Source organism: Herpailurus yagouaroundi, unplaced genomic scaffold, assembly GCF_014898765.1.
Source record: "Herpailurus yagouaroundi ecotype Mexico unplaced genomic scaffold, PumYag 216, whole genome shotgun sequence".
Classification (NCBI taxonomy): domain Eukaryota; kingdom Metazoa; phylum Chordata; class Mammalia; order Carnivora; family Felidae; genus Herpailurus; species Herpailurus yagouaroundi.
Window position 1 is genome coordinate 5,570,647 of NW_024412447.1, and position 22,847 is coordinate 5,593,493.

Consider the following 22,847-nt stretch of genomic DNA (forward strand, 5'->3'; position numbering starts at 1 on the left):
GCCGAGCCGGGGGGGCGGGGCAGCGTGGCCTGGGGGGGCGGGGCGGAGGCGAGCTGGGCCGAGAGGGCGGGGCGGCCCCACCTGAAGCGCCGGAGGAGGGGCGGCCACCCTTTGCCTCGTTGCTGCCCGTGGAGAGCTCCTGACTCGCGGCCGCCCGGATCCCGCGAGGCATCGGTACCTCGCGATGCTGTTCTACTTGGACAGAGCCCGCAGGGGGGACGGTGAGGCCCCAAGACCCACGCTTTCCGCGGGCGCCCCTCCGTGCTGTCTCTTGGAGGCTGCGGGAAGGGGGACCCACGTCCCCCAGTTGTATTGATTTCGCTGCTTGACGCCCTTCCTGCGCACCCCTCTCGCTGACCCTAAAGACCTGAGGGATCCCAAGGCAGGGGCTCTCATAGATGGAGGAAGGAGGCTGCCACCTGCAGTTTTGGAAGCTCCTGTTGGATTAGAAACTTAATGAATGCCAAGATATGGTCGCAGAAACGGCAGTACATTTTTAAACTTTACATCAAGAACGACCTTTAATGTTACATAGCCGTGCTATTCAGGAGATCGTTACTGGATTTAGAGAGCCACGGTGAGCTGAGGTGTTGTGGAGGTAACTCTTCCTTTCAGCACTTACAGTGAGCAGGTGTGTGGCTCCTGATGCTCCCTGTCCTCTTCTCCACCCCAGCTCCAGTCCAGACCCTGAGGATCCAGAACAGTCTTCTTCAGACAGGAGCCACGGCTTAATATCTGAGACATCCTCCCAACAAGGAGGTCTTATTCTGGTTTTCAAAAGCTTCCATTTGGGTGCAATTGCATCTTTTATGAGCTGTTAGGATATGAGGCTTCTAAACCGCTCTTGTGATAAAGTTCAATTGGAAATGTACACAAAGAAGGCACTGTGTGTCCCAGATGAGAACACCAAGAGAATGAAATGTGGCTGGACTTAGAACAGAGACAACCACTTGGACTCTGGGACAATGTTACCGGGTTTTACAAGTTATAAAACATCATGCTTGGGAACCAAAAGATTATGTGTTCTCAGGTGTTGGGGGAAATAACACATCAGCCCTAGGTTTCAGGCAGTGGAAGTGACTGCCTCCTTCCTTAAGAGATCTCTAGCATTTGGTTCATAAGATATGCCAATTGGGTTTCATTTGCCATATTGAGGTGAACTCATGACCTTATAATTACCATCGTTATGCATTAGGCTCCTCACATATGTCTGCTGGTTTTCATTTAAACTTGAAAATCCCTGACTTAACTTTGCAGGTCTCCTTTTGTCTTAGAACTAAGACTTTGTGCTTTCTGATGAATGGGGTCATTTCACTCTCTGCTGCAGGGCAGTCAGTCAACCGAGGAGCTGGAAAAGAGAGCAGAGGCTTAACCTTTAACACCCCACAGCTCAGCAGTGTAGCTCAGAGTCAGAAAAGACAGAGATTAACAAACCACCTTAAAACTGGCAAGCATCTCAGATGGCCTGATTTGATTGCCAAGGTTGATATTTGATCAAAGGACCAGGTTCATGACTGTATGCAAATCTACAAACAGATATTCTGTTATATTTAACTCTCCTTTATGGAAATAATTTCCTGGTTGGGACCATCCTGCTCCTTTAGAAGTCTTCTTGGTCTGTACAGACATTAAGAATAGTGCCATTCAGCTCTCAGCTTAGTAGTTAGCATATAGATGCCTGGTAGTTGTTTGCTGAACAAGAGTATGAGTATTGATTATCTGCTCCATGCCAGGCGCTCTGCTGGGAGGTGTGGATGCAGGAACGCAAAATGAACTGCCCTTGACCGAAGCCCTTAATGCATACGCAAGAAGTAGAATTCAAGGAGGACCCTAATGGAAGGTGTAGTCGAGGTACAGTCAAAGATGCTGTTGGTGTGAAAAGGTGGGAGACCTTTCAAAAGGCCAGTTGTATTAGGCTCTTCAAGTGCGTTTGTTGGTTTCATGCAAACTTGAAACTGAACTTGAAGTTGTACTAAGACTCCCTGAGGCTCTGGGCAAGGAAAGTGAAACCCATAGAAAGGAATGACTCAGGAGAAGGTGAGGAGAAGCCACTTGGCCCAACAGTTTTCCATCTGCTGGGAAAGCCCTGCAGCGGCCCTCCCCCAACCCAGAACACGAGTGGCCTGAAGAAGGGTGGGCCCTGCACAGGTCCCGAGGGGCAGGCACCCAAGGTTTCCTCTTTTAACTTTTGCTTGAGTTTAAACAAGTAAAAATCCTGTTTATGTTAACAAAGTTTGTAAGAGGCAATCGCAGGTGCCAACATCACTAAGACTTTGAAAGCCACACTCCTAACAGGCTCTTGTTTTGAGGTTTTACTTTCTTCGGAACTTGCTGACAAGGGGCTCTCAGCCTTGCCGGATGCTCCAGGACGTACACGAGAATTCCACTCTGCTTTGCGACACAAGAGGTCTCTGTCGATATGATAGTAGTTTGGGGCAAATTCCCATATGAAATGCCAAGAGGGAGGATGGGGCTTTAAGTATTCCCATTCTGAAAAGGCAATGTGAGTTGGAGACTCGTTGGCTGTTCTATAACTTTCTCCCTGTCCAAGGTGCGTTGCCTTCTCCAGGGCACCAAGTTCACTTCTGCTATGGAGTTTCTCACAAGCTGTTCCTTCAGCCCAGAATGTGCTTCCCCCACTCACACAGCATTTTCCCATAATTTGGATTTTAGCCTAGATGCAGCCTCAGAGGGGCCTTCCTTAACCCCTCTACCTGCAGACGTTATTTTAGACCCTCTCTATCATGGCATGTTCTTTTCTTTAAAAAAAAATTTTTTTTAAATGTTTGTTTATTTTTGACAGAGAGAGAGAGAGACAAAGCATGAGCAGGGGAGGGGCAGAGAGAGAGGGAGACACAGAATCCGAAGCAGGCTCCAGGCTCCAAGCTGTCAGCACAGAGCCCAATGTGGGGCTTGAACTCCCAAACCACGAGATCATGACCTGAGCCCAAGTCGGATGCTCAACCGACTGAGCCACCCAGGCACCCCTTGGCATGTTCTTTTCTAATAGTGCTTATCGCTTGCTATGGTAGGTTGGAGAATGGCTCCCCAAGGCTGTCCAAGTACAAGCTTTGGAAACTGTGAATGTTAACTCACATGGCAAAGAGACTCTGCAAATGAGATCAAAGATTTTGAGAGGAGGGGATAATCTGGGATTATCTGGATGGACTGGATGTAGTCACAAAGGTCCATATAAGAGGGACATGGGAGAAGTCGGGGGAGGAGGAGAGGTGATACAGAGGCAGAGCCTGTCATGATGCATTTTGAAGACCAAGGAAGGGGCCACAAGCCAAGGAATAACAAGGAGGTCACTAGGAGCTGGCAAGGCAAGTATACATACCCTGCCATCGGAGCCTCCAGAAGGAACTACCTCTGCAGACACCTTGATCTCAGCCCTGTGAAACTCATCTCACACTTCTGCCCCAGAACTGTAAAAGAATAAATGCATGTTGTTTTGAGCCACTAAATGTGTAGTAATTTGTTGGAAACTAATACACTAGCTAAACTTCTCCTTGTTCATTTCTCTATTGATTGTCTCTTTCCACTCCATTCTCCCATTAGAATGCAAATATCACGAGGGCAGGGCTGACTCCTGTCTGGTTCTCTGCAGGTGGCTCAGTGCCTGGCACACAGTAGGTGCTCAAGAACTGTTCTAAGAAAATACATTTATGAGGTAGTCAAGAGGCTCTTTATTTCACAAAAAGCAACTATGCCAGGGGTTTGCTTTTCCAGCTTTCAAAAAACGATAAAATAGACTGCAAAAACAGATGATGGGTCTGAAGTCCTTGGTGAGAATATACAGATATTAGATTCAATTCACCAAATACCAAAAGGTAACAAAGCATTGGCATAAACAAATTTTGAGAAAAATTCCTGAACTTTTTACAATGTGCAGTGCATGGCAGACATCCAGTCACTGTTGTATGGACAATCTGAGAATGTTAGCACTCAAGAAAAGTTAAATACTCATTCTATTTATGAAAACACTAGGGACACCTGGGTGGCTCTGTTGGTTAAGCCTCCGACTTTGGTTCAGGTCATAATTTCTCAGTTTGTGTGTTTGAGCCCTGTGTCAGGCTCTGTGCTGACAGCTCAGAGCCTGGTGCCTGCTTCGGATTCTGTGTCTCCTTCTCTCTCTGCCCCTCCCCTGCTCACACCTGTCTCTCAAAAATAAATAAACGTTAAAAAAAAAACACTAAATAATGGCTCTAAAGTATAGTGGCTTATTCACCTTTCATGTAAGTCCTTCTAAGAATAAGAGTTAAATGCAAAATACATTAATATATTTTAAATGCTATATGACCATGAAGCTTTCAATGATTCCATAAAATACATGTGAAAGCCAATTTTGTCACTTCAATGGCATTTGAACCACTTCTGCTTTTCAACTTTGCTCAATTTTTTCAACTTTGTTCAAATTTAAGAAAGCTCAAATCTTAATCCATCTTCTCTACTGTTCCTGAATTACTAACAAGTACTGTGAAAATGTTGTTTTGTAGTGTTGACATGCTATTCAGAACCGACATTTTAATAGTTTATTGTTTGTATCTTATGCCAATGAACACTTAATTTTGTAATGAAATCAGAGCTGGAGTTTTAAAAGGGCTCTCTCTACTGACTGATAGTTTACCTGGGTATAGAAATCAGACTTCTCTTTGATATTTTGCACATCTTTATCTTACTGTGTTGCATTCTGGATAATTTTTCCAGAATCATCCTCTGCATCACTCATTCTTTCTTTGGCTGTGTCAAATTCCTGTGTAATTAATCTGCCCATTGAGTTTTAAATTTCAATATTTTTTTATTTCTATAATTCTACTTGGTTCTCTTTCAACTATCACTTTCTGTTAAAAAAAAACAGCTTTATTGGGCTATAATTCACATACCATACAATGTATCTATTTAAAGTGTACAACTTAATGGTCTTTAGGTTATTCGTGAAGTTGGGCATTCAATTTTAGAACATTTTCATCACCCCAAAAGCAATCCTGTAATGATTAGCTGTTAGTCTTCATCTTCCTTCAACCCTGTCTCCTAGTCCTATACAACCACTAGAGCCACTTTCTGTCTCTGTAGATTTGTCTACTCTGAACATTTCATACAAATGGGATCATAGAATGTGTGGTCTTTTGTGATTGGTTTCTTTCATTTAGTATAGTGCTTTCAAGGTTCATCCGTGTTGTAGTATGTATCAGGACTGAGTTCCTTTTAGTTGCTGGATAATATTCCAATATTTCATCATATACCACTTTTGCTTATCCACTCATCCATCAGTGGACATCTGGATTATTTCTACTTTTTGGTTTTTGTGACGAACACTGCTGTGAACATTTGTATGTAAGTTTCTATGTTTCTTAGGTACACATCTGAGAGTGCGTTTGCAGGGTCCTTCCATGCTGAACAGTTTTGAGAACTGCCAAATGGTTTTTCAAAGTGGCTGCATCATTTTACACTTCCACCAGCAATGTATGAGGGTTCCAATTTCCCCACATCTTTGTCAACATTTGTTGTCCATTTGTTTTAGGCCCTCCTCCTGGGTGTAAATTGCTATCTTGTGGTTTTGATTTGCATTCTCTAATGGCTAATGATGTTGAGTATCTTTTCATGCACTTATTGCATATCATCTTTGGAGACCGTCTATTCAGATCTTTGACCCATTTTTAAATTGTGTTATTTTATCTTCTGATTATTGAGTTGCCAGTGTTCTTCATGTATTCTGGATGTGAGTCTCTTACATATCTCTTATCAGATGTACGACTTACAAATATTTTCTCCCATTCTGTAGGTTGTCTTTTCACCTCCGTGATGGTGTCCTTTGAAGCACACACATACAAATTTTTTAACGTTTATTTATTTTGAGAGAGAGAGAGGTGCATGTGTGCACATGAGCGGGGTGGCAGGGGCAGAGAGAGAGAAAAGAGAGAATCCTGTGCTTACAGTGCAGAACCCAGCGTGGGGCTCAATTCCACAAACTGTGAGACCATGTCCTGAACTAAATCTGGACCATGTCCAGATGCTTAACCAACTGAGCCACCCAGGCACCCCTGAAAATTTTAATTTTAAATCCAATTTATCTAAATTTTTTTCTGTTGTTGCTTGTGATTTTGGTGTCATATAAGAAACCATTGCCTAACCCAAGGTCATCCTTGGGTTATTATGTGTTCATCTAAGAGTTCTATAGTTTTACATTTAGATCTACATTTCAAGTTAACTTTTGGATATAGTGTAAGAAAGGGGCTCAACCTCATCCTTTAGCTTGTGGATATCCAGTTGTCCCAGCATCATTTGTTCAAAAGATCATTCTTTACCTCATTGAGTTGTCTTGGTGCCCTTGTCAAAAATTAATTGGCCATAAATGTAAGGGTTTATCTCTGGACTTTCCATTCTGTTCAGTTGATCTATACGCCTATCCTACCACAACAATGCTATACTGTCTTGATTCCTGTAGCTCTGCATTAAGTCTTGAAATTGGAAACTGTGAGTCCTCCAACTTTGTCTTCTTCAGATTGTTTTTAGCTACTCTGAGTGCCTTGTATTTCATATCAATTTTAGTATTTGCCTGTTAATTTATGCAGGAAAAGGATCTGGGATTTTGATATGGTCTTCTTGGATCTGTAGATCAATTTGGGAAGTATTACTACCTTAACAATGTTAAGTCTTCTGATCCATGAATATAGAATGTCCGCCCATTTATCTAGGTCCTTTATTTCTTCAAACAGTCGTTTGTGGTTTACAAAGTACAAGTTTTACACTTCTTTTGTTAAATTTATTCCTAAGTATTTTTGATGCTAATGTAAATTGAACGGTTTTCTTATTTTCATTTTCAGATTGCTTGTTGAGAATGTACAGAAATATAATTGATTTTTATGTATTTATCTGGTAACCTTGTTATCAGATTGAGGAAATTCCCTTCTATTCCTAGTTTGTCAAGTGTATTATAATGAAAGTGTTAATTTTTTTCCCAATGCTTTTTCTGTGTCTTGTGAGATGATCATGGGTTTTTGGTCCTTTGTTCTGTCGATTCAGTGTATTACAATGATTGAACTTTCGTATTTTGTATCACCCTTGCATTCCTGGGATACATTCCCCTTAGTCATGGTGTATAATCCTTTTTATCATTGCTGGATTCAGTTTGCTAGTATTTTATTGATGATTCTTACATTTGTATCATAAGGGACATTGATGTGTTGTTTTCTTGTGATGTCTTTGACTGATTTTGATATTAGGGCAATACTGATCCTATAGAAGGAATTGGGAAATGTTCCCTCATCTTCTGTTCTTTGGAAGGGTTTATGAAGAATTGGTATTTATTTTTCCTTGAATGTTTGGTAGCATTCACCAGGGAAGCCACCTAGATCTGAACTTTGCTTTGTGGGCAGTTCTAAAACCATGAATCTAATCTCTTTTTATAGGGTCTTTCTGTTTCTTTTTCAGATGTTATTTCCTTATGGTTTCTATTCCTTCTTCTCTGTAATCACTTGCAATGTTATTTTATAGTTTCTCCCAGATAGTTCTGTGTCATTTCTGTTTGTTTGTTTTACTTTGTCTGGTTTGGTTATTTATTGTTTCGTTTAGCCATGGTTGTGTTTGCTGTGCATGCTCTATCATGGCGAATCACAACTTTCTTTATCCGTTTTGGGAATTTGTTGTTGTTGTTTTCGTCCAAGGTTTATTGACGATATCGCAGCACAGCAGAAAGAGTCACGTGGTGTCCTGGAGTTCATGCCAACTGTAGGCTGTGTGACCTGCAGGCTGGACAGACTGCCAAAGTCCAAGAGCTTCAACATTTCCTCAGTGTCAGGATCTACTTCACTGATCTCCTGATCCAGGACTGAGACCTCAGGAACATAATGATCTCTCCTTTCTCTCTTCCTTCTGCAACTTAATGGAGATCCCGCTTACCGGGCCTCTCTGAATCTGCTTCATCCGTTGAGTGACATCAACTGCTATCTCGCTGTAGAGGTTCTTGCTGGCAATAGCGGTGGTCTCCTTGCACACGTACTTATTGGCGTGGGAGTCATTGCCTAGGCATGTGTAGTACTTCTCAGTGATGACCCGGGCCACCTTCTTCACGGTGTTGGTGCGAACGTAGCCCACGTTGGTGGATCTGGTAATTATTATGAGGTCATCTTGCATGGTGATCCACTTTGTCTGGAAAAACCCCATGTGGCCTGGGTTATAAAGTGTTCCTCCAGGAAAGCTTTGCATTTGTTCCTGCCAGGCCCTCCAAGAAGATTACCAAGGGAGGGTATAAAATTCAGACTCTGCCCCTGCCCCGTGTCATAGGTTTGGTGGGTTAATTTCTCTTAGGATACTATTTTCTTCTACTAAACCCCCCAATGAAGCCAAATTCCTCTGTCCTCTCCCTGGGCTGGAAAGTACCTTCTAGCACCTCTCTTACTGGCATGCAGTCTTCTGAGGATCCCATCTGTGTGAATGGGTCTTACTGTCTACTCGCCGTCTTGTACAGGTCCCAAGTCCCTATACAGGTAGAACTTCTATAATATTGGAAACATCTGACCATTTGGGCCAGTTTTCAGCTCTAACACTCCCCTCCACACCCATAAGGGCTGCTATATCATCTGTCCTGGGCGCTTGGTTTTCTTCCCTTTGTGTTTTTGGCATCTGTTGTTGCCTTCTCCCCGCCCCCCCCCGACCCCCCAAACCTCGGCTGCGTGTTAAAATATTTTTGTTACATTTTATATGTCATTTCAAGTATTTGTAACTGGAGGAATTCTGGGTTGTACAGTCTGCCAGAAGCCTGAAAGGGCCTTTGTAGTCTCCCTTTGAGGCTGCTTCTGGGGGTGATAAGCACTGGGCTAGGAGGCCAAGGATCACATTCCCTTTATCAGTATGTAGGACCGGGCAAGGCATTTTCCACTTCTTGGTCTGTTTTTTCACGTCCCGATTAGGGTGGTTGGTCCTCAGATTACTCTCAGTTCTAAAATTCTCTGATTTTTTTTTTTTCTTTTTTTTAAAGTCCTGTCCACAGCACTTATTCTGAAGTCTTATTCTCCAGGTGCAGATTGGCCTCTGTGAGGAGAGGCTATTTGCCCGAAGCCAAGATAACCCGAACATTCTTTACTTTTCCCAGGGCGGAAAGGAAGAGACACTCGTCTGTTGTCCCCAAAACCCCTCAGTGCCTTGGCTTCGCGGGGAAATGGTTGCCTTTGTGCAAGTGGATCGGCCTGGCCTCTCTTCATTTGCCTTGTCTTTTATTTTTCCAAGGAAAAAATATCAGCAGAGAAAGTTCCAGACTTTCTCTTCCCATGCAGCCTTGTTTTCTGTATTTAGCAAATGCCAAACATCGACCATGTCTGCAAATTTCCTCTCGGCAAGACTTAAATTCTTGCACAGCGTGCCCAACATTTTACCTCGATAGACAAGCGCAGTAAGGTCTGGAACAATTTTACCTTTAGTTGGGGCTTTTTCTTGGAGGGAAGACTTGGGAAAAGATACTCTGAAGTGCTTTGACAGGGATCTGTTGAGCCAGATAGACCATTCTCCTGTCCTTTCCTCTGTTGCTGCGGCCATAGTAACGAAGCCAGAAGGCAAACAGGATTGTCAAGCAATTCCCCAAAATGAACAGCAGGGGGTGCTGAGGGGGTGGAACAGAAGGGAATATCTTTCCAGCTAGGACAGTTTGTCTTTGGACGCTTTCTTTCAGGGGGAGCAAAGGCTTGTCTCGGATGAACTTTTTGTCTGCATCTCCATCTGATTACACACCCATGTTTGTGTCCACGTGCCTTCCAGCTGCCACCTCACCACACGGGCCCCTTCAACCCCGGGCCCTGGGCATTTCTAGTGAATTTGTTTCCAGAACAGCTCAGACCGTCTGTAACCTTTCTCTTGGTCTATCAGTGTCCCACCACTCTGACTCTGAGTTTTCATGGATCCAAGAGAGCAATAAATGATGAAGGAATGCAACCATTTCGCTAAAAGGGGAAGTATTAGCCCCGAGGATCTTGAAATTCAGCATAAAATGAAAATTTCCATTAGGCAAATGCGTGCAATTATAAATAATTAAGCAAAAACCTTGACTAGTCATTACGTGTTTCTTTAAAAATGTCCCTAACATTGACATTGACCAAGAAGCAAAAGAAGGCTTAAGAATCAATGGGAACTTTGCTGAGTCCAAAAGGCAGATTTTGCCACTTAAGCCAGTTTGTAATGTCCCATTAGTATCTGATCGCTATAAAACTTTAAGCATGCGTTTGGCTATGATGTCAGGCAGTACTCTGGGCCCAGAAGTAGCAGTCACAAATCCATGGTGGAAAGAGCTTCACTATTTTAATGCTCTCAAAGGATGCACTCACCCAATTAAAATCATACCTCCCATGCATTATCTGTTGTATTTAGAGATATTTAAAGGCTGCAGTTACTGTAGCCTTGGTAAAACAACAAGCAGGCGTATGACATCAGATACTCCACCCCCTTTTTCTGTTATAGGGTGTAGAGAGCAAGAAGCTTGAATTTCTGGTCTCTCTTGCAATGGGGAGTGACAAAATAGACAACGTTCTGGCCAAAGAGACAAAGGAAATGAACAAAGGTCTACTGAGAAGGTAAAAGGCAAAATATTTGGGGCTTGGGCAATTGTTTGCTTGACCCCTTAATAACTTCCTAGAAAGCAGATGTGATGTCCATGCAAGCCATCTTGTGAGCTCCAAGCAACGAATGAGACTGGGTGTCAACAAATTGAGCTTGGTGTGTGGAAAGAGAGAGAAGGGGTCCCTGACAGCATGTGAGCCCTGAGTTTTCTGTTCTTTACAGCTGAAAGCATCCCTAAGTGACATATTGTAATTAAAATCTGGGAAAATTAGGGGTACGTGAGTGGCTCGGTCAGTTAAGCATCCGACTTGGGCTCGGGTCATGATCTCGCGGTTCATGAGTTTGAGCCCCGCGTCGGACTCTGTGCTGGCAGCGCGGAGCCTGGAGCCGGCTTCAGATTCTGCGTCTCCCTCTCTCTCTGCCCCTCCCCTGCCCCTGCTGACACTCTGTCTTTCCTTCTCTCTCAAAAATAAATAAATGCTAAAAACAATTTTAAAAAATAATATAAAAGTTGGGAAAATTTGTGATTGTGTTGAAGTCAACATATGCAAACATAACGAATCTTCACACGAAAAATCCAAAAGATGAGAAAGCGCTTCTTGAAACTTTTGATACATTTAAATGTCTTCATTTGGAGGATGACCATATTTTAGAAATAAAGCCGAAAGATCTGGGGACTGCCAAATAAGAATATGATTATGGAGACCAAAGCAGGAAATATTAAAATCGGGACTCTCCTGGAAAATCCTAGAAAATTGTCTGTGAATTTACATCCTTAAGCCACTTTTTAAAAGTACTTTTACTTTAATCAAAGAACGTGATTTTACGCCCACTTTCCAAGAAATACATTTCTGAATCATTTTTCAAAGTTGGCAAATAAAAGCCTTCTAGAAATAAATCATCCACTTTGCTTTTAAGGCAGTCATTGCTCCCACAAAGCAACGACAATGACAATATCCCCGGAGGCCACAAAAAGAAAAGTATCCGCGTGTTATTATTAGCTAAAAAGGTGATCCATCTCTTGGCCTATAATTGAGTTCATAACTCTTGGAAGATTACCTCTGTATCGGTGGCTTTCTTCCAAACGCAGAAGGAGATGGGATTTTGGTGCAAAGTATCATTCAAAGATCCTTGGGTTGTAAAACATTTGGTTCTTTGATATTAAGCAGACAAGATATCTGGGGGTCTGCATTTCCTTTTATTCTGCTTGACCTGGCTGTTGGGCTATTGAGTAGACTCTTGAAGGCAGACGCCGTGCTCCTTCGCCCGGGTAGAAATGGCAGCTGGGAAAGAGGAGCAGAATTCATGCCTTGTAGCGTAAGGCTGTAGTAAGCCTGACCTCAGGGTAGGCCTGGGCTCCTGGGCCTGTCCCCGTTGCGACTTGGCGGCCAGGGTCTCCCGCTGCTATTGGAATGTGATGGGGGTAACAACAGTGTGCCCAACATGGCGGGGAGGTTAGTTTCTAGTCTCAGTGATAACGGATACTGTGTGGCTCGGAGCAAGTCACGTCACGTTCTTGGACCTGTGTGTCCTAATCAATAGGAATGGGGGCAGACAGTATTCCAGGGGACCCTGAGGGCGGTGAGGGCCATGCTTTCCCCTACGGCGCTTCTCCAGAGATGCAGCGACCTCGCCAGGCTCCCCACCGAATACACAGGAGGGAGAATCAGTTGCGTAGACCAGGAAGTCACCGGTGCTAGGGCTGCTGGCCAGGAGGAGGCCCGGCTGGAGCTGTCTTAGTGGAGGCAGAGGGAAGGACATGCGTCCCTATTCTGAGGCTGCGGCTTGCCCACCCGGTCCCCTTCACAGCTGCCTTTGATCTCCAGATCATTCCCTTTCACTGTCAACAGAATGCGGCTCACCCTGGGATGGGCCGGCCTACTCTTTCACCCCCCGCCTCAGGCTCCAGAGCCTGGTTGCAAAGTCACACGGAATTTCCACACCCCTCGAGGGCTGTACAACTACGTTGTGGGCGTATTTCAAGTTTTATTATTACTATTACTTTTTGAAGAGTGAACACTTCCTGATTTGTCACTTGTTTTGCTGGCCCACCCAGCCAACCAAATCACTGATCTTTAGCAGTAGTGATAGTAGAGAAGGCGACCAGATAACCAGGCTGAGCCAGAGCCTGGGGTCCAGCGGCCTACCGTAACCAACAGTTGCCTGACCCTCGGGCACCTGGGTGGTTCGGTTCATTAAGAGTCTGACCTGGGGCCCCCCTGTGGCTCCCAAGCCACCATTTGGAGAAAATGACTTTGGAAGAAGTGGGGCAGGCTGCTGGCATTTGGGCCCACACTCAAATCTCAGGTCTCAGTGACCTGATTCTTTCCAACCCGGTTTGGCCCAGCTTTCCATGCCATGCCCCTCTCCCCTCTCCCCTCTCTGCCTTTTGAAAACATTGTTCCTGGCCTGACTTTGCAATGAGATACTGGGAGCTTTACACACGTGGCATTGACAGAAGCTGCCACAGGGAAATGGGATGCCCCTTCGCTGACATTCCTTGTGTCAGACGCTCTGATTCATCTGCAGGGTTTCATCCAGCTTAGTCCTCCAGTGACTGGGTCCCTCCTGGAGCCAGATTCTTGCCTGGTTGGGTGGGTCAAGGTATGACTCACCTTAACCAGCAGCTCACCCTTGAGTCACATGGATCAGGACACCCGGACGGATGTGACATCATCAGTAAACACAGACAGATAAGGAGGCGGCTCTGTTTGCCTTGGAGAGAAATGCTACCACCCTGGCTGCGCCTCTGCGGAGTGGGTGAAGGACACCAAGTCCATGAGTGTTAACTCTGTGCAATGACTTATCTGTGGAGACACCGAGAATCTCAGGGCAGGGAAAGTCCTCAGGGGTCATCCTGTCACTTTGCTACAGTAAAGTGTTACCCTGTTGTTATTTCAAAGTCTAACCGGATAATCTTCTCATATTCTGCTCTCCAGTCCATGCATGGTCTCAGCTAAAAGATGGTGGGCCCCTTGAAGGCAGGGTCAGCCCCTAGTTCTGTGCCTCCCTCCATCACTCAAGAGAGATCTTTTGTCTCTTTTTTTTTTTATAGAGAGGGGGGGGGCAGGGGAGAGGAAGAGGCAGAGAGAGAGGGAGACAGAGGATCTTAAGCAGGCTCCACGTGGAGCCCAATATGGTGGGGCTCGATGATGTGCGGCTCGATCCCACAGCCCTGAGATCATGACCTGAGCTGAATTCAAGAGTCGGACGCTTAACCAACTGAGCCTCCCAGGCACCCCATGAAGAAAGAATTTGAATCAGTCTCCTTCCCCATCTAAATGAAGCGTCCCCTTTGGGGCTGAAATTTGCCATTTTCTCCAGGGTCATACAATTTTTTTTTGATTAAAAAAATTTTTTTAATGTTTATTTATTTTGAGGGAGAGAGAGAGAGTACAAGCAAGGGAAGGGCAGGGAGAGAAGGAGACACAGAATCTGAAGCAGGCTCCAGGCTCTGAGCTGTCAGCACAGAGTCTGACGTGGGGCTCGAACGCACGAACTGTGAGATCATGACCTGAGTCGAAGTCAGACTCTTAACCAACTGAGCCATCCAGGTGCCCAAGGGTCATGCATTTGTTGGTTATGGTATGCTGCGGGACCCAGGCTCTGGCTCAGCCTGGTCACCTGGCTGGTGCAGCAGGTAGGGGCCTTTTGACCCTCCGGGGCTCTCCTGAGACCAGGCTGATGAGGCACAGGATCCGTAACATGCCCTGGGAGCACTACCGAAGCCTGAGATGGGTAGAAAGATCGGGAAAACCGATCCTGTCTATATTTGAGCATTTGCTATTTTGTTCATCATAGATCCTTTTTGCATTAGATTTTCTAAAACATTGCAGGAAGATAACTTGATTACTGAATCGTTTGGCATTCCCTTAAGTTTTGTGCTGAGTCAATTTCCTCCCTCACTTCTCTTGCCCAGTCCTGTCCCTGTGAACCAGAGAGATACGGGTGGACAGAAAGATTGTCCCAGGAAGCCTACCCCTATAGTTCCCCTCTGCTCTGCAGGGAAGGCAAAAGGCCTGTCTTGCTCTACGGTTTGCACAGACTTGGAGCCCCTTAAACCTTCCCAGCCAGCTGCTGCCTGGGACCCAGGAGGGCCAGAGGTGTGCCAGCTGTCTGGACTGCCCGCTGTGCCCACTAGATGGCGCGCTGGCTGTGCAGGTGAGCGAGGCACACCCTTCCTTGGCCAGCTCAGCTCTCCTAAGTGAGTGCTTGCCAGTGTAGAGAGCACCTGCCAGGTTGATCCCCACTGCAAGCCCAATGTATAGGTGAGGATCCTGAGGAAGCGAGGTGAAGTGACTCACCTGCTAGCCTTTAGTCCCTAATTAATACCAGCTGTGGGTTCTGGCCTTCAACCTGACCTGCCCAAACTTCCCTTCTTCCTGAATCAGTTGTTCTTGATCTGTTTTAGAGGTATCTTTTGACAACCTGGTGCAGGCTATAGGGACCCTCCTTGGAAAAAGTTTGAAAGTAATTTCATAGTCTTCTAGAACACCACAGAAATAGATTAAGAACCTCTTTTCTAGGGGCGCCAGGGTGGCCCCGTCAGTTAAGCGCTTGACTCGGTTTCGGTTCAGGTCATGATCTCACGGTTTGGGAGTTTGAGCCCCGCCTCGGGCTCCGCACTGACAGCACCGAGCCTGCTTGGGATTCTCTCTCTCTCTCTCTCTCTCTCTCTCTCTCTCTCTCTCTCTCCCACCCCCTCTCTGTCTCTCTTAAAAGAAACAAACATTAACAAAAATGATAAAATGTCCATTAGACTCCAAGCGAAGATGTATGGGAGGCACTGAATATATAAGCCAGGTGCTAGGAGAGTATAAATTTGAGAAGAGTTGATGTATCAACAGTTTAATGTCTCAAAACACTTTGGTTGGTTATAAAGAGAGACTTAATTTTTTTAAAAATGTTTACTTATCTTTGAGAGACAGAGAGAGGCAGAAAGAGAGGGAGATACAGAATCTGAAGTGGGCTCCAGGCTCTGTGCTATCAGCACAGAGCCTGACGCGGGGCTTGAACCCATGAACCGTGAGATCATGACCTGAGCTGAAGTCGGACACTTAACTGACTGAGCCACACAGATGTCCCAAAGAGAGACTTTTAAGTGTAGCGTTATATACACACAGGGCTGATTCTAAGGACTTTAGATGAGAATTATGGAAAACGATGTGGCTAGCTTACCTTTGATGGTGTCAGAGGAGTTTTGTTCTCCTTGCTCTAGGAACGTCAAGGGCGTGATCCATTATATCATGCAAGGCTCCCTCCATCCTAATCAGTTTCACCTTGGGTGCCCAGCTGGCTCAGACAGAGGAGGGTGTGACTCTTGATCTCGGGGTTGTGAGTTTGAGTCCCATGCTAGGTGTCGAGATTCCTGTTTTTAAGGAATAAATAAAATAAATAAAACTTAAAAAAAAGTTCTCATCAAAATAAAAGAATTGTACTGTGTGGCGATGGATGTTACTGATGAATCTCATCTTTTGCTAAATCCTGGGAAAAGCTCTGCTTTCCGTGAGGAAATGAACATGCTTCCTTTTCCCCCAAAATGAAAATAATGAAAAGGTCGTGCAGCGTCTTTTTTCTCTTTAGCTGCCAGGGAGCTCAGAGTCAAATTAGAAACTCAACTATAGTCCATTAACCACTTGGGTCTGGAGGACCTGCATATTTGTGTTTTTACTTTCCCCCACATTGACTTCCTACTTTTAATTTTTAAAAAACATTTATTCATTTTTGAGAGACGGAGAGAGACAGAGCATGAGTGGGGGAGGGACAGAGCGAGAGGGAAACAGAATCCGAAGCAGGCTCCAGGCTCTGAGCTGTCAGCACAGAGCTGATGCGGGGCTTGAACCCACAGACCATGAGATCATGCCCTGAGCTAAAGTCGGGCGCCCAACTGACTGAGCCACCCAGGCACCCCTTGACTTCCTACTTTTAATGTCCAGTCTTAGTTTAAAAATTTTTATTTTATCATATGTGTTCTCTCTAGGGTTGTCTCACATCTATATGGAATGAGGGGGAGTGTAAAATAAGGAAATAAACACAATTGAATAAGGTTACTTTTTAATAACAATACAACTCATTTAGAAGTAAAAGATATTGAAAATTTGTCTCTAAGGTAATTTTCTATATGCAGAATTGTATATTTCAGCTGGCTTTCATTATAACATTGAAAATGTGTTCCTTAAGGAAAAAGAATGCTTGTCCCAGAATGTTATAAAAATCACTTTAAAATTACAGCAAATAAATTCACATATTTTAAAGAAAATAAGCAAGTTATTATAAGATATTAAGACCAATATGCAAAATAAGTCACAAAATACAAATGCAAAAAAATCCTGGAGTTGTTTTTATGTTTCTTTTCAATAATTTAAAGGTTGCAGGAAAAGGATGTGAGTTTTCCTCACAGGACACACTGTTCCTTGAGACTCCATAGCCCCTGTTTTCTGGAATCTGCTGAAGCAGAGATTCTCAAACCTCATATGCTTTCATATGCTTCATATGCTTTCATATGCTTTCACATACCTACAAACATCTGACTTTTTAGTCTGTCTGTATTGCTTCTTCAAATCAATTCCTTTTCTAAATTTAAATTTATTCAAAGAGGAAACAGTTTAATATGTCAAAGGCGTAAATTCACGGGTTCCCTACTTTCTTTAGGCACGTTAAAATCAATTCATAAATGTGAAAATTAAAAATTATATGGTGTGGGGGCACCTGGGTGGCTCGGTTAAGCGTCCGACTTCAGCTCAGGTCATGACGTCGCAGTTCATGGGTTCGAGCCCCGCGTCGGGCTCCGTGCTGACAGCTCAGAGCCTGGAGCCTGCTTCGGATTCTGTGTCTCCCTCTCTCTCTGCCCATTGCCTGCTTGTGCTCTGTCTCTGTCTCTCTCTCAAAAATAAACATTAAAAAAAATTAAAACAAAATTATATGGCGTGTTGCCTTAAAAGCACCTCCTAAAAGTGTGTGGGGGTTCTGTCCTGAAGGGTAGCTTCGTCCAGGCTGCCCTCAGACTTTGGAAGTAGTAGTGGGTCTTAAAAATGACCAGATAAACTCAGCTGGAGGGAAGAGGGGCCCTGGCATCAGCTGAGGCACTCATAAAAATGATTCAACCAGGAGAGAGGAGGACTTCTCCCCATTAAAGAGAAAATGATGTGAAATGGGGGCACTTTTGCTGAAACACACAAAAATAAGTCCTTAGAGTGACTGCTGAATACAGACCTTGGGGAAGATCTTAAGAAAGCCAGCTCGGTTAAGCATCTGACTTCGGTTCAGGTCACGATCTCATGGTTTGTGAGTTCAAGCACTGCATCAGCCTCTCTGGTCTCAGGACAGAGCCCACTCTGGATCCTCTGTCTCCTCCTCTCCCACTCACGTGCAAGGCCTCTCAAAAAATAAACATTAAAAAAAAGAAACAAAGCCAGCTTGGGATGAGGACACCCCCCTGTAATGTGGCCACCATCAGTATTTCATGCCCCGCCCCCAACTCTTAGTTGTCATGACACTCACCCATTTTGGCCAGCTGTAGAAATGACACCCTCGGTTTCCAATAATATATCTTACACCTGGCTTTCAGAACAGTGGTTCTTAAGTGTGGTCCCTGGGCCAGCAGCATCATTGTTACCTGGGAACTTGTTAGAAATCAGATTCTTGGGCCCCACCCCAGTCCGATGGAATCTACCCAGCCCTCCAGGGATTCTGATGGATGCTGAAGTTTGAGAACCACTAGTGGCCCCTGTTTGCAAAGTAAACAGAGGGCTATCAACAAGGAGACCTGAATTCTAGTCTGCATCTATAGCCAATGAACTGTGACCTAACACCCCCCCCCCAAAAAAAAAATCAGTTTGAGCCTCAGTTTTCTCATTTGTAACGCAGGGAAGATGTTCCTAGCCCTGCTGGCCCATTAGTATCACCTGGGCCACTTTGGAAATTTCGGTGCTACTGTGCCAAGGAGTCTGTACCTTATAATTCTATTTATAGTAGGTTCTAGAACAGGCAAACACTAATCTGTGATGGGAGCAATCAGAACATGCCTGGGATAGAGGAATGGTAGGTTCACGGGGAAGAGGCAGGAGGGACCTTTCTGGGGTGATGCTACTGTTCTGTCCTGATGGGAATATGGGTTACAGAGGTGTATGTATTTGTCAAAGTCGGTTGAATGGTACCCTTGAGGTTGTGATTTTATGAATATTTTGCCTCAAAGCATGGGGGGGGGGGGAAACAGACTGGAAACAAATATTGGTGTCTGGTTAATAACATTTGTGCTGAAGTATTTACGGGTGAAATGTACTCATCTCACAACCCATTGTGAAATGCATCAAAAAATAAGACGGCTTGTTGGATGGACAGAGGAACGGAGGGTCAGTAAAATTCTTCTGATCTTCCATTAAGTTTGAAAATACATATTTGTAAGAAAATGTTGGAGGGAAATTCCGATGCTGGTGCCCCACACTCACGTCTATTCAATCAAGAGCGTTCCTAAATGAAAACTCCTACCATCGGAGGGCGATACATTTTCTTTCTCAAGGGTAACAGGTTTTAAAAAATTTTTTAAATGTTTTATTTATTTGAGAGAGAGAGAGAGAGAGAGAGAGAGAGAGAGAAAGAGAGTGTGCAAGCTGGGGAGGGGCACAAAGAGAGGGAGACACAGAATCGGAAACGGACTCCAGGCTCTGAGCTGTCAGCACAGAGCCCGACGCGGGGCTCGAACTCACGAACCCTGAGATCATGACCTGAGCCGAAGTCAGACGCCCAACTGACTGAGGCACCCAGGCGCCCCTCAAGGGTAACAGGTTTTAAGCCACTCGTGTACAGATAATACACCGGGCAGAAGAGACACATTTGGAGTTTGGGGGATTCTTGGGTTTTATTCCGGACAGCGAATTTATTGGGCTGGAATCTTCCCACAGGTAACAAATGGGAAAGGAATGGGTTGTGCACCTGGGCCTCGTTGTTAGCACTGCCCCACTCCCTCAGCTGCAGGCACTTGGGGACCCGTTGCCTCGGGGTCTCCAGCTGCAAGTTTGGGGATGCTCTCTGTAGAACTTCTTGCCTCAGCCACCAGGGGGAGCTGTCACCCCAGCAGTTGCCTGAAGCTCGGGCAATATTCAAACCCAGGGCTGGGCGTGATTATGTGTGTGGGGGTGTGGGTGGAGGGTCCTAGAGGGCTAGTCCCATCATGCTTTGCTTCCCCTGTTAATTCGGCCACCTGCAAGGGACCAAGCCCCGCGGCGCCGCAGACCCTCCTTCCAGACCTGTGCCTTCTCTAATCTGACTCAAGGCATGTTCTCTTCTCTGTCCCGCTCACCTTTCCCGGCTAGACTGATGTCGCCATGTGCAGCCAGCAGACTCCCCGAGCCTCGGGCCTCGACCTCTTCTGGGAAGGTTCTCCTCGCTCTTACCAGGTTCACTGCTTCCCCTGCTGCCCTCCACGGGAGGGGGTGGAGGGGTGGGAGGTGGGGTAGGCTTTCTTCTCTGACGCTCCACAAGCCCCCAAATCTAAGGTTGGGGTCAGCCTCCTCCATGCTTGCCAAGGTCGCTTCTAAGACGTGTCTCTTCCCTTCTTGTTCTAGACCCAGCCGTATCACCTGCCGCCCCTCCCGGTGGCTGCCGTCCGCTGGCCGTGTGGTCACCGAAGACCTCAGCTCCTGCTGTTTCCTCCCCGCTCCACCTGCTCTCTTCCCGACGGCCCTACAGATGGCCATACTCCTCCGTGGCTTCTCTCTACCTCCACTTGCTCACCTCCAGCGATCTCCGCCAACACGCTGCGATCAGGGACCCTGCCCCCTTGTGGGAGGAAGGCTTCGAGGAACCTCACCGTCCCGGCACCTGCCCAGGCAGCTCCTCCGGCCGTCCAGGGCTCGCGTCACAGTCTCCCTGAAACACTGCCGTCCTCACTCTTGCTCCCGTGTGATCACCGCCCTCGCCCTCGGCTGTCTTCTGCTCTTGCACCTGCACCTGCCCCCCTCCCCAACCCAGCATCCCCCAGGGGGCTGGGGGAGGGGGAGGAAGCACTCGATCAGTGAGACTCCTTCCATTGTAAATTCATGCTCACGGACCTAGGGGTGCTCCCGGCAGCCCACTCTCTCCCACTCTACTCCCACTCTCTGCACAGACGACTTCATACCTCCTCTCCTCTTCTCCCGGAGCCGCCCTCGCTCCCGCCCTCCCTCCCTTCTGCTCTGTGGAGCCACATCTGACTTCATCGAGAAATTCCAAGCCAGCAGAGTGAGCTCCCTACCTGCCCCCGCCTGCACCTCTCTGCATTCCTGCTGTCGAGGTGGAAGAATCGTGCCTTCTCCCTTCTGGCTGTGAAGCTAGCTGCCCCCCCTCCCCAGCTTGGGTTCCCATCCCTTCTAGCTTGTCGCTCTTACAGGCACCCCCATTTTCTCAACAACAGGAGGCTTCCACTGGAGGGTGAGCTGGCTCATTAGTTAGGGACCCAATGTCACTCAGCTTTCCCTAAAGAGAAATGTTTCGAATTGTCACCTGGCTAAGGATGGTGTGGGACTTGGCGGGGGAAACGTCTACTCTTGGTACACAGTCTCTCAGGTGATCCCTGGTCTACCATCGGTCCGTGTACATCCTCTTCGAGGCGGCTTCCCGGAATTACTGAGTTCTGACACAGAACAGCATCTCGAAACCCTCCCAGCCATGTCCTCACCCAATCATCAGCCTGGGTCGATCATTCCCACCACTGGCAGGTGAAAAAGGGACACCTCTGCGTCCGTGGAGGATGTACCTGAGATGGCACACCCAGGGCACCTGGCACACAGAAGATGCTCACTGTGCCAGGGCAGTTTGCGCCGGTCCCTAAGAGAGTGCGTCCCAGGATGCTCCTCGCACTGGCATTTACGCACAAGGAGGGAGATGCCCCAGATGCAAGGTGGTCAGAAACACACCTCAGGATGTTGTGCAGCACTCAGGGGTGATGGGTTGGACGTACACACAGCAGTATCTCCAAGCCTCGTGTCGCCTAAAAACAGGGAGGACCAGAAGGTCCATCACCATGGGCAACAACACAGGTGTTTCTGCATGCCCGTGAATAAAAGTGCATATGTGGAACCCACCAGGAGGTTGTCCGTGGAAGGGGTGAGGTGGGGCTCACAGACAGACAGAAGTGGGGTCTTGCGTGGGGCTGTGCTGATGGGGGTCGGGAGCCTGGACTGAGACATGTGATGATGCCCTCCGTCATGAGCCGGTTCACCTGCCCCTGCCCATCCGGTCTAACTCAGCAAGGTGACCTCCCTGCACCTTCTGCTCTGGCATGCCCCTGCATAGACCCACTGCAGGTGCAGCCTACAGGCCGGGCTTTCCTGGGTCTCACGGCATCTAGGAAACAAGGTTCTGTTGGTAAAATCAAAGAGGCCACTCTGTACTGGGACCATACCTGAGAAAGAAAAAGCGAGAAAGAAAAAGCCTCCAGCACGCTGGGGACTACGTGGGAACAGAGTGTGGGTATGGGACCATACCCTTGAGTCCCCCGGGGTCTAGCTGGTCCCGTCTTGGGGAGCCATGTAGGCTTGTGTGGGACAGCGAGGGTGAGGACACCTTAAGGAGAAGGGTATTGGCCCACCTGCCCGTGACATGGGGCCATGAAGGCTGGTTTCCTGGAGTCCCAGAGGTAGTGAGTCGGAACTTTCCAGAGACCGGGGATGTCCTTATTCCTCTCGTTTGCAGTTTTGTGGTCTCAGGCCAACGGGCTTCCCAGGAATGGTATGGCTGGTTCCAAGCTACCAGCGTGGTGTCGCTGAGCAAGGAGCTGGGATTAGACACTCACAGGCGGCTCTTGGAAGTCCTGTGGGGCCGCCCTCCACTGTCTGTGACCTGCTGGAGATGGCAGGAGGGCACAGAGCCCCTGTGGGGGAGCGAGGGGAAGGCTCCACCTGTCAGGAGTTGAGGACCTCTCCGTTTCGGGGCGGAGTGACTCTCATTTAAGCTAGGCCTGAGGAAAATGTTAATGAGAAAGCTGTCATCCTGGGGCCTCATGAGGAAAATTGAGGTTTTTTGTACTTTCATGCAGCGGTCCACCAGGACGGGACATTCTCATTAGAATGCAGGTGATTCAGGACAGACTCGGGTTTGCAGGTGAGAACTCCTGTGTCCAGAACCATGGGCCACGTGTCAGACCTTTTCACGGAGTAAATCAGAAATCTGGGACGGCATTGTCATTTTCACACCAACGAAGCTCAAGTGGTTCCCTCTGTAGAAACTTCCAGTTAAAACAGAGGGCAGACATCTGATCTCCAAGTAGGAACTGCCTGTTTCTTGCAGTTGAATTAATTGCTTCTCACCTTGTAATGTTTACA

The 22,847-nt window shown here is 46.6% G+C and overlaps 1 protein-coding gene and 1 pseudogene across 2 annotated transcripts; one reads left to right on the forward strand and one right to left on the reverse strand.

The window, feature by feature from the left end:
- The first annotated feature begins 113 nt into the window (after positions 1–113).
- On the forward strand, positions 114–22,323 carry LOC121017576 (uncharacterized). 2 transcript variants are annotated; one of them, XM_040455875.1, is made up of 5 exons: positions 114–221; positions 9,095–9,334; positions 10,450–10,562; positions 19,860–19,943; positions 20,112–22,323. In XM_040455875.1, exons 2-5 carry the CDS (start codon positions 9,161–9,163, stop codon positions 20,599–20,601), a joined length of 861 nt encoding a protein of 286 aa, XP_040311809.1. In that variant the 5' UTR covers positions 114–221; positions 9,095–9,160; the 3' UTR covers positions 20,602–22,323. The 2 variants fall into 2 exon arrangements, 1 of the variants encoding a protein (XP_040311809.1); XR_005784818.1 differs by lacking the exons at positions 9,095–9,334; positions 10,450–10,562; positions 19,860–19,943; positions 20,112–22,323 and adding an exon at positions 366–1,026.
- On the reverse strand, positions 7,605–8,166 carry LOC121017434 (40S ribosomal protein S17-like; annotated as a pseudogene).
- Positions 22,324–22,847: the final 524 nt, after the last annotated feature.